At 37.6% G+C, this 14,976-nt stretch overlaps 1 protein-coding gene across 20 annotated transcripts in view; it reads left to right on the forward strand.

Annotated features, from left to right (window-relative positions):
* Window positions 1-14,976, forward strand: part of SWT1 (SWT1 RNA endoribonuclease homolog) — a 127,290-nt gene that overhangs the window by 18,250 nt on the left and 94,064 nt on the right. For 15 of the 20 annotated variants that reach the window (XR_012430638.1, XR_012430642.1, XR_012430636.1 and 12 more), the window contains exons 6-9: window positions 5,108-5,167; window positions 6,651-6,771; window positions 8,967-9,068; window positions 9,472-9,660. Coding sequence is in view for 12 of the 20 variants with exons in the window: in XM_005540233.4 (XP_005540290.3) it covers window positions 5,108-5,167; window positions 6,651-6,771; window positions 8,967-9,068; window positions 9,472-9,660 (472 nt within the window). In the remaining 8 variants the exon portion in view is untranslated. Of the gene's footprint in view, window positions 1-1,152; window positions 1,218-5,107; window positions 5,168-6,650; window positions 6,772-8,966; window positions 9,069-9,471; window positions 9,661-14,235; window positions 14,362-14,976 lie in introns of those variants that run through there. The other 5 variants (XM_074030883.1, XM_074030889.1, XM_065538048.1 and 2 more) reach the window with 3 other exon arrangements.

Here is a 14,976-nt window from a genome sequence, read left to right on the forward strand (position 1 = left end):
TTTGTAGAGATGAGGTTTCACCATGTGGCTTAGGCTGGTCTTGAACTCCTGGGCTGAAACAGTTCACTCCTGCTCAGCCTCCCAAAGTGCAGGGATTACAGACGTGAGCCACTACACATGGCCTTTTTAGTTGTTTCTGTTACTGATGATAATCATAGATGGCTGATTCAAATTTATTCATGAAGTTATATGTCGGTTTCTTTATTTTACTCTCTTTAATTCCAACTTTTTTAGACAGATATTTTGGCAGGTATCAAGGATTCATAATAGAAGGGAATGTGTAAAAATGTGGTGAGAAGCAGCTACAGATAGTCCTTTGAAAAAAGCATTGTATGCTGGAGAACACTCCGGGGACAATATTCTGAATAGTCTTTAAACAGATTATTTTTTTCAGTGTCACTGTGTACCAGGCACTGCAATAAAATAGCTTGTAAGAGATAACACAGTCTGTTTTCAGGGACTGATTCAAGTGAAGAGAGACACAAGCAATTTCCTTAAATATGATAAGTAAAATACCTATCACTTAAGAGAATACACAGCAGGGGATTTTATAGCTTTAGTATATCATGGAAGAATTAGTTTAGAAAGGTATACTGGAGGGGACTGGGTACAGTGGCTCACGTCTGTAATTCCAATGTTTTGGGAGGCCCAGGCAGGCAGATTGTCTGAGGCCAGAAATTCAAGACCAGCCTGGGCAACATACCGAGTCGGGTCTCTACAAAAAAATAAAAATTAGCTGGGTGTGGTGGTGTGAGTCTGTGGTCCCAGTTATTCAGTTGACTGAGGTGGGAGGATCACTTGAGCCCAGGAGTTCAAGGTTATGGTGAGCCGATTGTGCAACTGCACTCCAACCTAGATGACAGAAAGAGACCTTGTCTCAAAAAAAAAAAAAAAAAAAAAAAAAGGGTTTACTGGAGGCTGGAGGGAGTAACATTTAAACAGACCTAAAGAATGAGTAGAAGTTAGGTGACGGTGAAGGGAGGTGGAATGGGAGAAGCAGGGGTATTTTAGGCAGAGGGAGCTACATGAGCAGGGATCTAGGCTAGAAAGCTTGGCACATCTATTTTGCTTTAAAATTATGTAATGTAATTGGCATTTATGGACTACTTTGAGAACCTAATCTCTATAATTTTGTTTCTATGGCAAATAAAGTTACTATCTTCAAGAGAACTTTTAGAATTGTGGAACCTCGGAACTTTAGAACTTCAGAAATTCTGGTATGTAGAGACCACTGATAAACAGGGATGGGTAAGCCTGCCTGCTTTTAGGTATTAAGACTGTGGACTGTGGCCAGGCCCGGTGGCTCACGCCTGTAATGCTAGCACTTTGGGAGGCCGAGGTGGGCACATTACAAGGTCAGGAGATTAAGACCATCCTGGCTAACACAGTGAAACCCATCTTTACTAAAACTACAAAAAATTAGCCAGGTGCGGTGGCGGGCACCTGTAGTCCCAGCTACTTGGGAGGTTGAGGCAGGAGAATGGCGTGAATCCGGGAGGCGGCGTGAACTCGGGAGGCGGCGCTTGCCGTGAGCCGAGATTGCGCCACTGCACTCCAGCCTGGGCAACAGAGCAAGACTCCGTCTCAAAAAAAAAAAAAAAAAAAAAAAGACTGTGGATTGCAATGGTAAGATATTTCTTATGAAAAATGGAGGAATTATAACTAAGGAGGCCAGAAGAGCTTGGGGATGAGTATTTTTAGGTTAAGTGAACTGGAAGGGGCCCCAAGAGGGCAAGAATTGAGTTTGAATTGAGTTTGTTTTCACTGCTTTCTTAAAGGAAAAACCTCCAGTTTTTCTTCTTGTGTTATAACCATTTCTCTAGAGTAGAATGAAAGAAAGGAACTTGAAGTTGCCAGTATGTTCAGTGATCATCATTGTATCATTGCCTGGTTTTCTCATTGTGCTATGCATCTAAGGAATAGTATGAGAAATCTCTGCAGTGTGTCGTGTAGTTTCTTTTGGTCTCTATGTAGAATTACTACACAAACCAAAGGAGGTACATAGCAAGAATATTAAGTTGCCGAAGAAGCAGTTTTTACATGACCACTTTCCAGTTATTGGAATTTAGACTCTTTAAAAACTGTTCTCTGATAGCAGTATTATCAGGCTTAAAGTCGTTTAGACACAGAAACAGCAAGTAAATATCCTTATCTTGTGTATATTATCTTCAGCGTATTATTGACAGCAGATAATCATCTTAATACCCTGTTTGTTTTTATGTTTTACCCACTAATTCCTCAATAGATAATTGTTTTCCTAAAATAATGAGTGTACTTTACAAGGAAAATAATTGTATTTTCTGGATTTAGTAATTCTGTTATGCTTTCTAAAGAAAAAACTTCTTTTGTTTCTTAGGTTTTATAGTTCTTTGATACAGACCCCTCTCAAATTGCAAACCTCCCCCTCATTGAAAATTAATGTCCTAGAGATTTATGGTTTATGGTCTATTTTTAAAAACAGCATTACATTTAATTCTTACAAGACTGTAAAGTAGGAATTCATTTATCAAACATCTATTAAAGGTACCTATTATTTTTCTAGGTACTAGGGATTTAGAGATGAGTAAGATGTTAGCCTCAAGAAGGTCCCAGGGAGGCAGACTAGTAAGTACAAAAATATGATTGTACTATAGTGAAGTAAATATCAGAGTCCTAAGAATTGGGTGTGATGTTAGTATAAATCTCCGGGTGAATTAAAGAAGGGCTCACTAACGTGGTAGTTCTAAAGCCTCATCTCGAAGAACATGTCAGGTGAGGACTAGAAGTGCTGTCCAGCTAGGGTAGAGGGCCAGTGTGTGTAATGGCACAGAGTTGTAAAATTGCATGGAAGGAAGGTACATGAGCATATAGATTGTCAGTATGACTAGAGTCAAGATGGGTAGAGAATCTGTAGGAAAGCAAGTTGGAGAGAAAGCCGGAGAAAGCCAGGGTCTCTAGACAATGGATGATTTTGTATCATAGGAAAGACTGGTTTTTATCTCATATGTTGTAGATGGAAGACAGCCACTGAACCACAGTCAAGGAAATAATGTAATTGTGTTTTCCATTTGGAATCACTTTGGTAGATAGAGCCATTATTATCTTCGTTACCATATTCCCTTTTGTCATCCTCAGGAAAGGCTTTATCCCAACCTATGTATTTAATAAGGCATGGTGGGGGAGGCAAACAGTTAAATGCATGAACTTCTCTGGATTGTTTGGTGGTAGAAAATTCACTGAAGTCACTGTAGGTGGCCCATGAACAGAGAGAGCAAAGGGTAATAGTAACCAAAGGAAGAGAATAAAGAGATGTACAATGTCAAAAGCCACAAGAAGTTCTGATAATAATCTCTGGCTTGTTTGGCACTTCTTAAAGAGAACTTTAAAGATCAGTAAGATTTAAAGTTATATGGAGAAGGGATTCTGAATCTCAGGGTCATGAAATAGTAAAACTATGATGAGCCTATGTTTGTGAAGTGTATGTTATTATATCATGTGAAGTTTGATGTTGGGTAGAAGCCGAATTCCCAGTAAAGCATTTAGCCGGAAACTTAGGGTGGAAGCTGAATTCTCAGTAAAGCATTTCTACATATGATGTGACTTAATATTCTTGCTATGTACCTCTTTTGGTTTGTGTAGTAATTCTACATAGAGACCAAAAGAAACTATACGACGCGCTGCAGAGATTTCTCATATGATGTACATTTCTACATATGATGTATGTTTGTGTGGGCGCAGTGGCTTGTGCCTATAATCCCAGCACTTTGGGAGGCTGAGGTGGGCAGATCACTTGGGGTCAGGAGTTTGAGACCAGCTTGGCCAACATGGTGAAACCCTGTCTCTACTAAAAATACAAAAATTAGCCGGGTGTGATGGCAGGCACCTGTAGTCCCAGCTACTTGGGAGGCTGAGGCAGAAGAATCTCTTGAACCCAGGAGGTGGAGGTTGTAGTGACCTGAGATCATGCCACTACAGCCTGGGCAACAGAATGAGTCTCAAAGAAGAGTGTTTGTAGTTCATAGCAGAAATAGCTTTCCATAAAATACATGTTAGTTTTGCGTTATCTTGGAGAATTCTTAGAAGATTATTTCGTTCAGTTGTTCTTTTGCTGAGTTTCCTGTCACCTGTATGTTATGTAGAGTCAGGTGGGTCTCATCCACTCAGAAGAAATGCCAGTGGAAAATTGGAATTTGGAGAGAGATTTTTCAAACTTTGTTTGAAGACAAAAAATAAAACACAAACCCCTGGTGCTCTAACTACATATAATATAACTGTGCATTTTTCAGCTTTTCCTTTTTAGCCTTATTATAATCCTCAAGTTCCTTCTGTTGTTTTATCATGTCACTTGTAGAAATGGCTTAGTTACTCCTGGATGAAAATTTTTCACCACTGAAGGCCAACTTGTTTACCTTTGCATTCATTATTTCTCTTTTTTTAGGGTGGCATGTAATTTTATTCTTAGAATATAGTATTTTTATGAATCTGTATGTGAAGAATTCTACCCATGTTTCATGACTTGATAGAATGGGGCTTCTCTGTTCTAGGGGCACTTTCTCATCTGGAGGCAATTTTGCCCCTCAGGGGACATTTGGCAATGCCAGGAGACATTTTTGATTGTCAAGACTGAGAGTGGGGCTGGCACTGTGGCTCAGGCCTGTAATCCCAGCACTTTGGGAAGCTGAGGCGGGTGGATCACTTGAGCTCAGGAGTTTTGAGACCAGACTGGGCAACATGACAAAACCCCATCTTTACAAAATATACAAAAATTAGCCAGGTGTGTTGGTGTGCCTGTGGTCCCAGCTACTCAGGTGGCTGAGGTGGGAGGATCACTTGAGTCCAGGAGGTTGAGGCTGCAGTGAACCATAATCATGCCATTGAACTCCAGTTTGGGTGACAGAGTGAGACCCTGTCTTTAAAAAAAAAAAAAAAAAATTTGGGAATAGGGGTAGGTGGGTAGTACTGCTGACATTCTGGAGGATAGAGGTCACTGATGCTGCTAAACATCCTACAATGCACAGGGCAACCCCTAAAGTGAATTATCTGACCCTGAAGGTTAATAGTGACAAGGTTGAAAAACCCTATTTAGGTTATGCTTTATTCTTAGCTAATGAAATTACTTTCATTTCAGAGTTTTGAAGCACCATGTTCTTCAGTGTCATCTGAAAGTATCCAGGATACAGACCAAGAGGTTACTGATATTCTTATTTACTTTGAAATTTTTAGTGAAATTAAGTCAAACAGTTCCTACTTCTAATAAAAAATAATGACTGTAGAAACCTTGATAATATGAAAATACAATGATGTCTCTTTAAATCAATATGTAAGGTTTTATGAAGTCATGCAAAACTATTCAGAAAAGTATACTTTAGTACTTTTTGTTTCTAGTAAGGTTATCTGTTGTGAACAAAGAGCATGAAACCAGTGGCCCACAAGTAATCTGAATTTTGATTTAATTTTATGACACTTTCCCTGTTTATGCCTAGGGTTGCCAAAATGCAGTAGGACATTAACCTATTTTTACTTCATTTTAAAAATCGTCAGATGAAAACATTATTCAGTGAAAATGAGAGTACATGAGTGTTTACCTAAAAAGGTTGTTTCATTTCCCAACCAGAGTCCCCTGACTGATCTTCATAGAATTTTATGTTCACTTGTCCTAAGTTAAGATGAGATTTGTGGAACACTTTGTAATTGTCTATTTAAAGACTTTCAGGCCGGGCACGGTGGCTCAAGCCTGTAATCCCAGCACTTTGGGTGGCCAAAGCGGGAGGATTACCTGAGGTCAGGAGTTTGAGACCAGCCTGGCCAACATGGCGAAACCCCGTCTCTACTAAAAATGCAAAAATTAGCTGGGCGTGGTGGTGCATGCCTGTGATCCCAGCTACTCAAGAGGCTGAGGCGGGAGACTTACTTGAGCCTGGGAGATGGAGGTTGCAGTGAGCCAAGATTGTGCCGCTGCACTTCAGCCTGGGTGACAGAGCAAGACTCTGTCTCAAAACAAAACAAAACAACTCTCAAACTATATTAATTGATTTTTATTTGTGACAGTCAATTGTATTTTTCTGTTTTGAGGTGCTCCTTGATAGAAGAAAGGTGTCTCATCTCTGATCTAAAGCTAGATTGTATTTCATTTCTTTGTGTCAGAATAACATCAGAGAAGTATTTCTGTGAAGTGAGAATGTTTTTAAGATCTAGATTTCAGTTTATGATGGTTCATAAATAATCTTAGAAATCTCAAGAAGAATGCTCACAGTCAAGATAAAAAAATTTTGACTCCTAAAATGAAGTGAGAATTGAAATGAGAATGAACTTACTTTAATGTCTAGGTATTTGACTCTGTGCAAGGAGCTTCACCTAGCTTATTTCATTTATTCCTCACAAAAATCCTAAAGGAAATAGATATTAAAGATTCCTATTTTGTGAATTAACAAACTGAGATCCAAAGTTGTTAAATAATTTGTTTGCATAAGGTTGCGGAGGTAAGAAGAAAACTATTTTGAAAACCATGTGTGTGTTTATAAATCTTTATTGTTTTACTATGCTGCCTTCAGAGTTTTATAAAATTTTTCTTTCCATAAACCATCTCAAGTGAATTAAGAATTAATTGCTTTCTTCTCTTGTCAATCTGCAAAATAACTCAAAATATTTCACTGGGGTCTTTTACAATTTAGATGCAGATAGTAGAAGAGCTTCATGCTGCACGTGTGGGAAAAAGTGTGGATTTACCTGGAGAGTTAATGAATATGGAAATTGACTTAGAAGATGATGTACATTCTTCCTCTGGTATACCCTGTATGTTGACGTTTATGCTCTCCTATGCTTTCCTAAAAATTAATGTGCCAATATTCAGTTTTTATAATATTTCGATAAAAAATGTTAAAAAATATGCTCACTTGAAATGAATGATAAAGTAATAGTTTATTTTTTTAGCTACAGGAATTAGATCCAATATTTGTCTTTTTAGTTTTACATATTTCACATTATTAGTTAGATATATTTTCTCTTTTTCTGTCAAGAGGCAGTAATTAGGATTATGAGTTGTCTTTTTTTCTTGCTGTTGTAACTTTAACAATTTCAACTACGTAAAGCACTGATCAGAAATAATGCAAAATAGCTGATACAGTTGCTCACACCTATAATTCCAGCATTTTGGAAGGCTGAGATGGGAGGATTGCCCAAACCCAGGAGTTCAAGGCCAGCCTAGGCAACATAGTGAGATTTCGTGTCTATAGAAAATAAAGTTAGCTAGGTGTGATGGCATGCGCCTATAGTCTCAGCTACTCAGGAGGCTGAGGTGGGAGGATTGCTTGAGCCTGGGAGGTTGAGGCTGCAGTGTACCAAGATTGTGCCACCACATTCCAGCCTGGGTGACAGAACTAGACCCTCTCTCTCAAAAAAAAAAAAAAAAAAAAAAAGAAGAAAGAATGCAGATTGCTTGAAGGTATTATATTTATTGATTTCTTGTTCATGTTGTAAAATTTTGATTTTTTTTTTTTTTTTTTTTTTTGCTACTGGGAGAAGGTAATGATAGAGATTATCCAAAATCTGTCAGTGTACTATTTCAAATTCTGTTTTTAAAAATGGTAATGCTGACCAGGCATGGTGGCTCACACCTGTAATCCCAGCACTTTGGGAGGCTGAGGTGGGTGGATCACCTGAGGTCAGGAGTTCGAGACCAGTCTGGCCAACATGGTGAAACCCCATCTCTACTGAAAATATGAAAAAATTAGCTGGGCATGGTGACCCATGCCTGTATTCCCAGCTACTCAGGGGGCTGAGACAGGAGAATGGCTTGAACCTGGGAAGCAGAGGTTGCGGTGAGCCAAGATTGAGCTACTGTGCTTCAGCCTGGGCACCAACAGCAAAACTCCATCTCAAAAAAAAAAAAAAAAAATAGTAATGCTACCTTTACATTCACATTGTAGTTTTCATCTTTCAAATGTTTTCCTGTGTGTTAACTTATCTGAACCTTAAAATGATCCTATGCAGTAACAATGCTAGTATTATTATGTATTGTCTTTTTTTGTTTGTTTTTGTTTTTGTTTTGAGACGGAGTCTCCCTGTGTCACCCAGGCTGAAGTGCGTTGGAGCTATCTCTGCTCACTGCAACCTATGCCTCCTGCATTCAAGCCATTCTCCTGCCTCAGCCTCCTGAGTAGCTGGGACTACAGGCGTGTGCCACCATGCCCGGCTAATTTTTGTATTTTTAGTAGAGATGGGGTTTCACTATGTTGACCAGGCTGATCTTGACCTCCTGACCTCAGGTGATCCGCCTGCCTCGGCCTCCCAAAGTGCTGGGATTACAGGCGTGAGCCACCAAACCTGGCATGTATTTTCTTTTACACATATTTATCTTTCGATTATATTCACTCAGGATATGTTAAAATTAGCTTATAATTACTAAGCACAGCTGCCAGTGATCCATGACAGAAGTTAGAAACATAATTACTTCCCCGGCTAGTCAGTTCATAATTTAAAATCCACCTACAAGCAATTTATACTGTTCGACTGGTGGGTGATTAAACATTGATTACTATTCTTTCTCTTAAGAATCGAAGTAAAAGCAATTTTGTTTTTATTGTCTAAAGGACTTCTCTTAAGAATGCTATCAAAAACATTCTCCATGACTGGTTTTTCATAGTCTTGGCCCCAGGTTTCCTGTGTATTTTTGCTTTGCCAACCCTTACCTTCTCTGCCCACTTTGACTTAGATGATTCTCCACCCCACTCCCACTCCAAACAGTGGTTGCAGTTCCTATCCAGAGGACCCTTAATTGATTGGGGAGAAATTTACTTGGCAACAAAGATACGGACCAGATAGATAGCAACTTTAGAGTCTAGCCAACTGTGTAAATCTCTGATATAGTTAACAAGACAAAGAGGCGTTTTAAATTTAATTGAATTTTCAATGCTTCTATGATATCGAAATTTTATACATTATGTAAGTCTATTATCAAATATCGTGAAATCTTTGCTCTTTTTCTCTAGCAAATAATACTTCAGACAGAAAACTTCTAATTGTTATTGACACAAATATTCTGATGAATCATCTCAAATTTGTTAGAATTCTGAAGACAACAGAAGTACCAGGTATTTACAGAACATATTTAAAGATTCTGATTTTCTTCCCTGAGTTGATATTTTATATTAACAGTGATGTGGCTTTTTCTCCCACGAATATGTCTCCATTTGGATATGCTATATATTAAGCATATTCAGTGTTATAAGTTTAAAAAAAGCCTTTACAGGTTAAACTAGCAATCTGAACTCACTCTTTTTTTGATCTCCAAGAGTGCTTATTTTTTTAACATTCTTTTGACACATTATTCTCTTTTTAATTTCTGTTTTTTAATATATTGTCTCTCAATTTATTCTGAATTTCTCAAAGGTAGGGAGGACTGTGTGCTTTAAAACTTTCACCTCTTGGACAGCAATTCTATTTAGTAGCTCAATAAATGTTTGTTAAATTCTAAGAAATCCTTTTTTTTTTTAGGTTTTGACAAACTTGTGTTAATAATTCCCTGGGTCGTTATGCAAGAGCTAGATCGTATGAAGGAAGGAAAACTACTAAAACATGCCCAGCACAAAGCTATACCTGCAGTTCATTTCATCAACGAGAGTCTCAGAAATCAAGATAGAAAGCTATGGGGTCAATCAATACAACTTGCATCCCAAAAACATTGTAAGTATTGTTCTTTCAGGGTGCCTCCTGATTAATACTTGTTTGGCTGCAGACTCATTATTGGAGGGAAATGGTATAAAACTTTTAAAACATTTAAACCCGTTGGAATGTGAAATGGAAGGGGCATTGTGATGGTTTGTGGCTTAGAGTCTTTGATTTTTATTTTTCTGCTTCTCCTAGACGTTCTTACATTATGTCTATATTTCACAGATAGTGACTGTATAGTTGTGTATGCATACTTGTCTATTTCACAGAACCTCGGACTCCTTTTTAAAAAATACTATTGCTGAGTGATGAAGTCTGTAAGTGATCCAGGTTTCTAGTCTGTTAATATCACTGTATGCAGTTAATGTACCATGGAGATGATGTTGTGTTCCTGTGGTTTGTCAGAATCGGTAATAATGAATGAGGTGTTTTTACAGTAAAGGTTTATAGATTTTCCCCTCATTGAATTTTTTTCAATATTAGTTTCTATGAAGTCATTTAAAAATTGCTTTAGTCCTAAAAGTTAAGTATGTTCTTTATGTTTTATATAATTTGCTGGAAAAATATCTATATGTAAAGGAACACTTATTTCAGTGGAGTTTATACATATATTTAGAAGATTTATTTCGTTCTTTAAGAATTCATTTCTTCCCAGCTCAGAATTATTTATTTAGGTAAACTTACATTATTTTAAATACCATGGATTTGTACTGTCCACTGCACCCATATTCACTGTAAGTTTTGAAAGAATTCATCTTAAGAGGAATCCAATTATGGTATTAACTATGAGAAGACTTTAAAAACCATGATTAGATTCATCTTAAGATGAATTACTTTAGTCTAAAATTTTTGTTTAGTCTTAAAATTTTGAAGAAAAAGGGTCTCTACCATTCATTCATTATCTAAACAAATATTTATTAGCTCTTAGTATGTTCCAGATATAATGCTTATGAATTTTGTGTGAAGATGGTCCATGTCGAGTAGCTTTAGTTGACTATAATTTTAGCCTTGTCCTTAACTATTTCCAAAATTATATTTATTTGATATAGTATTTATCTACTATAGTGAGAGGAACATAGGATTTGAAATATCAACCTGGGTTTATAGCATAACCTGGGGAAAGTTAAAGGTGAAGAAACTGAATAAATGAAATGAAAGGAAATAACTTCCATGTCATAAAATGGTTGTGAAGATTGGTTAATATGTTAAACTACCTAATAGCTTATGGTCAGAATAGGTGATAATTCTCTTGTGTCCTCATTATATGAAAGGCTCATACAGATTGATAAGACTCATCTCTCATTTTTTAAAAATATCTGATTTATTTTTATCACTTCTAGGTTTAGAAAGTTACTCTCTTCCAACCCACTAGGAAGATTCACAGCACTGCACTGCTTTGAGACTATGAATTGGTAACTTTGTAGAAGAGCAATATTTAGCAATGTGCTTGAATAAGCCTAAGGATAATAATTGTCTTTCTAGAAATGTATCCTAAAAAAAGTGAGAGATGCAGGCAGTGATTTATATAAATAGTGTTCATTATAGCATTATTTATGTAACAAAAAAAGTAGAATCAACCTATATAACATTTGGAGAAGTTACATACATTCCTATAGCCATATGAGGGGACACTATATTTGGAAAAACATTAATAACATAATTTTAAATAAAAACAAACATAAGATTAAAACATATGTGTAGTATAATTCTAAATTTATTTAATTATGTGTATATACTTATTAGTGATGAATAGAGATGATATTTACCTGATGGGTTTATCAGTTATTTTAATTTTCTTTATATTTTCTGTATTTTCCAGATTTTTAATTACTTTTTTTTTTTTTTTTTTTTTTGAGATGGAGTCTCGCTCCCATTGCACAGGCTGGAGTGCAGTGGCGTGATCTCAGCTCACTGCAACCTCCACCTCGCGGGTTCAAATGATTCTCCTTCCTCAGCCTCCCGAGTAGCTGAGATTATAGGCATGCGCCACCATGCCTGGCCAATTTTTATATTTTCAGTAGAGACAGAGTTTCACTATGTTGGCCAGGCTGGTCTCTTAACTCCTGACCTTAGGTGATCCACCCGCCTTGGCCTCCCAAAGTGCTAAGATTACGGGCGTGAGCCACCATGCCTGGCCTTTTTTTTTTTTTTTTTTTTTTTTTTTTTAAGATACGGAGTCTTGCTTTGTCACCCAGGCTGGAGTGCAATGGTGTGATCTCAGCTCACTGCAACCTCCATCTCCTACCTCTACCTTCAAGTGCTTCTCGTGCCTCAGCCTCCTAGAGTAGCTGGGATTACAAGTGTGAGCCACTACGCCCAGCTGATTTTTGTATTTTTAGTAGAGATGGCGTTTGTCATGTTGGACAGGCTGGTCTTGAACTCCTGACCTCAGGTGATCCACGTGCCTCAGCCTCCCTCGGCTCACAGGCGTGAGTCACTGTGCCCGGCCAATAAAATTATATATTTTTTATAATAAGGTAAAAATAATTAAAGGCAACAAATAGTTATCTGCCACTCCCCTAATCAGGCATTTGTTCTGTATTTTTATATTTTTCATTGTATTTTTATTGATTCATTTGTTTACCAAGTATTTGTACCAGACACTGTTCCAAATGTTGGGCCTGTAACAGTGAATGAGAAAGGGAAACCCTGCTGTTGAGGAGGTTAAATTCTATTAGGTATTAAACATCTTAATAACTATAATTTATATAGAATTTTTTATTCTGTGTGTGAGTAGCGGTCATTGATGTTGAGGTGCCATTTAAGCTGAATCTTTTAAATTTTTTTTTTTTTTTTTTTTTTTTTTTTTTTTTTTGAGATGGAGTTTCACTCTTGTTGCCCAGGCTGGAGTGCAATGGCGTAATCTCGGCTCACTGCAATCTCTGCCTCCTGGGTTCAAGCGAGCGATTCTCCTGCCTCAGCCTCCTGAGTAACTGGGATTACAGGCATGTGCCACCATGCCCGGCTAATTTTTTAAAATATTTTTTTAGAGATGGGGTTTCACCATGTTGGTCAGGCTGGGCTCGATCTCCTGACCTCAAGTGATCTGTCCGCCTCAGCTTCCCAAAGTGCTGGGATTACAGGTATGAGCCACCGTGCCTGGCCAAGCTGAATCTTAAGTAGTAAATACATGGTACTTTTAAGCATTCACTATTGCCATACACTGGGCTAAATACTTTATATACGTTCTCATTTACTCCTCATGATTAGAAACTTCGCCCAAGAATACATATCTAGTAAGAGGGAAAACAAGGATTCATACCCAGACTGGTCTGTTTCCAGAGTCTTTATTTTGTTCACTTTTGAACAGTACATGTTTGTACTGTTTCATTTTTCATTCAATAAAAATACAATGAAAAATATAAAAATACAGAACAAATGCCTGATTAGGGGAGTGGCAGATATCTATTTGTTGCCTTTAATTATTTTTACCTTATTATAAAAAATATATAATTTTATTGGCCGGGCACAGTGACTCAAGCCTGTGAGCCGAGGGAGGCTGAGGCACGTGGATCACCTGAGGTCAGGAGTTCAAGACCAGCCTGTCCAACATGACAAACGCCATCTCTACTAAAAATACAAAAATCAGCTGGGCGTAGTGGCTCACACTTGTAATCCCAGCTACTCTAGGAGGCTGAGGCACGAGAAGCACTTGAAGGTAGAGGTAGGAGATGGAGGTTGCAGTGAGCTGAGATCACACCATTGCACTCCAGCCTGGTGACAAAGCAAGACTCTGTCTCTAAAAAAAAAAAAAAAAAAGGCCAGGCATGGTGGCTTACACCTGTAAGGTGCTCAAAAGTATTTGTTGAATAACTAAATATTTCATGAATAGTCTTACAGTTTATTTTTCAGCTCCATATATCTTAGAAAAAGTGGCACTACTGATAATCTTGAATTTGATACCTTTAGAGCAGTGCACTGTTACTTTTAAGCCTCCTTTTATCTGCTGAATTGAATTGTTTAAAGTTAACTAATGATTTTGAGTTACACATTTTGCACTATTCATGGCATTTACCCTCTGAATTTAAGGGAAATTGGCTACTGTCATATATTTCTGTCTGGCTCACTGGTCATCTGATCAAGAAATTTAATCATATCTTCCTCATACTCATGTCCTGATATAGTTGAGCTCTGTCTAGATTTCACCAGTATGAACTCCTAAATAGTTTTTCTTTGCATATCCATCTGGTTAGCATGGGAACCTGGCACAAGTTAAGCCCTATGTAAATATTTGTTGCATGAATGAATGAATTTTCTAATTTGAAGGATTCAAGGACTAAGTAATATAGGCCAGAAGTTGAGAGAAAAATGATTATAAACAGGGAACAAGGTTGAGACTAATTGGCTGGTATGTCTTAAATTTTAATGTATAAGAGACAGGCCAAGAGCTTAAATTAGTGTCTGGGTCCAGGCTTCAAAGATTCTTACCCAGAAATATATTTGGGGTGTGGTCCTGTATTCTGTATTATTAATAAGTACCCTAGGGAGTTCTCAGGTAGGTAGTGTATGGACTTGTGGGAAACATTATCTTTGGTCCAATTTCTACACATTGCATTATTATTATTATTATTTTGTTCTTAATTTTTTTAGAGACAAGGTCTCACCCTGTCACCCAGGCTGGAGTGCAGTGACATGATCATAGCTCACTGTAGACTTGAACTCCTGAGCTCAAGCGATCTTCCCTCCTCGGCCTCCTGAATAGCTGGAACTACAGGACTACAGAAGTGTGCCACCGAGCCTGGCTAATTTTCTCGTTTTTTTGCAGAGGCAGAGTCTTGCCATGTTGCCCAGGCTGATCTTGAAATGCTGACTTAAAGCGATCTCTCCGCTTCAGCCTCTCAAAATGTTGGGATCACAGGCACCAACCACCTGGCCTGCATTATTTTTACAAAAACTGAATTTTTGCTACATGTTTTGAGGCTTAGAGAATGCCAGAGGGTACCCCGTCAGCAACTGATTAACATTTGTTAGGAATTACTTTTTGTGTTACCTTCCTAGGGCCCATATTTCGTTCTCCTGTATATCTCTAATTGTGTTGCTTTAGAGATTAAGGAAGAGCACACACAGGAAACTAGTTTAGTTACTGGTAGAACAGTTGCTTATTAGTTCACAGACTTCTTAAGCTGAGAAAATGTTAAGTTACTTATAATCTGTAAGTGTCTGAATTGATAATAGAATTCATGGTTTTTGGTTTCTAGTCTGACATTTAGCCTTCTGATCACATTTCTTTCCTTTGAGTTTGCTAATAGGCATATTCTAGACCATTTTAATAGCGAACTAACCACATTAAATCCACAACTATATGCTATGTAAATTATAGATTCAGAGTTT

The sequence above is a fragment of the Macaca fascicularis genome, chromosome 1 (assembly GCF_037993035.2).
Source record: "Macaca fascicularis isolate 582-1 chromosome 1, T2T-MFA8v1.1".
NCBI classification, from domain to species: Eukaryota; Metazoa; Chordata; class Mammalia; order Primates; family Cercopithecidae; genus Macaca; species Macaca fascicularis.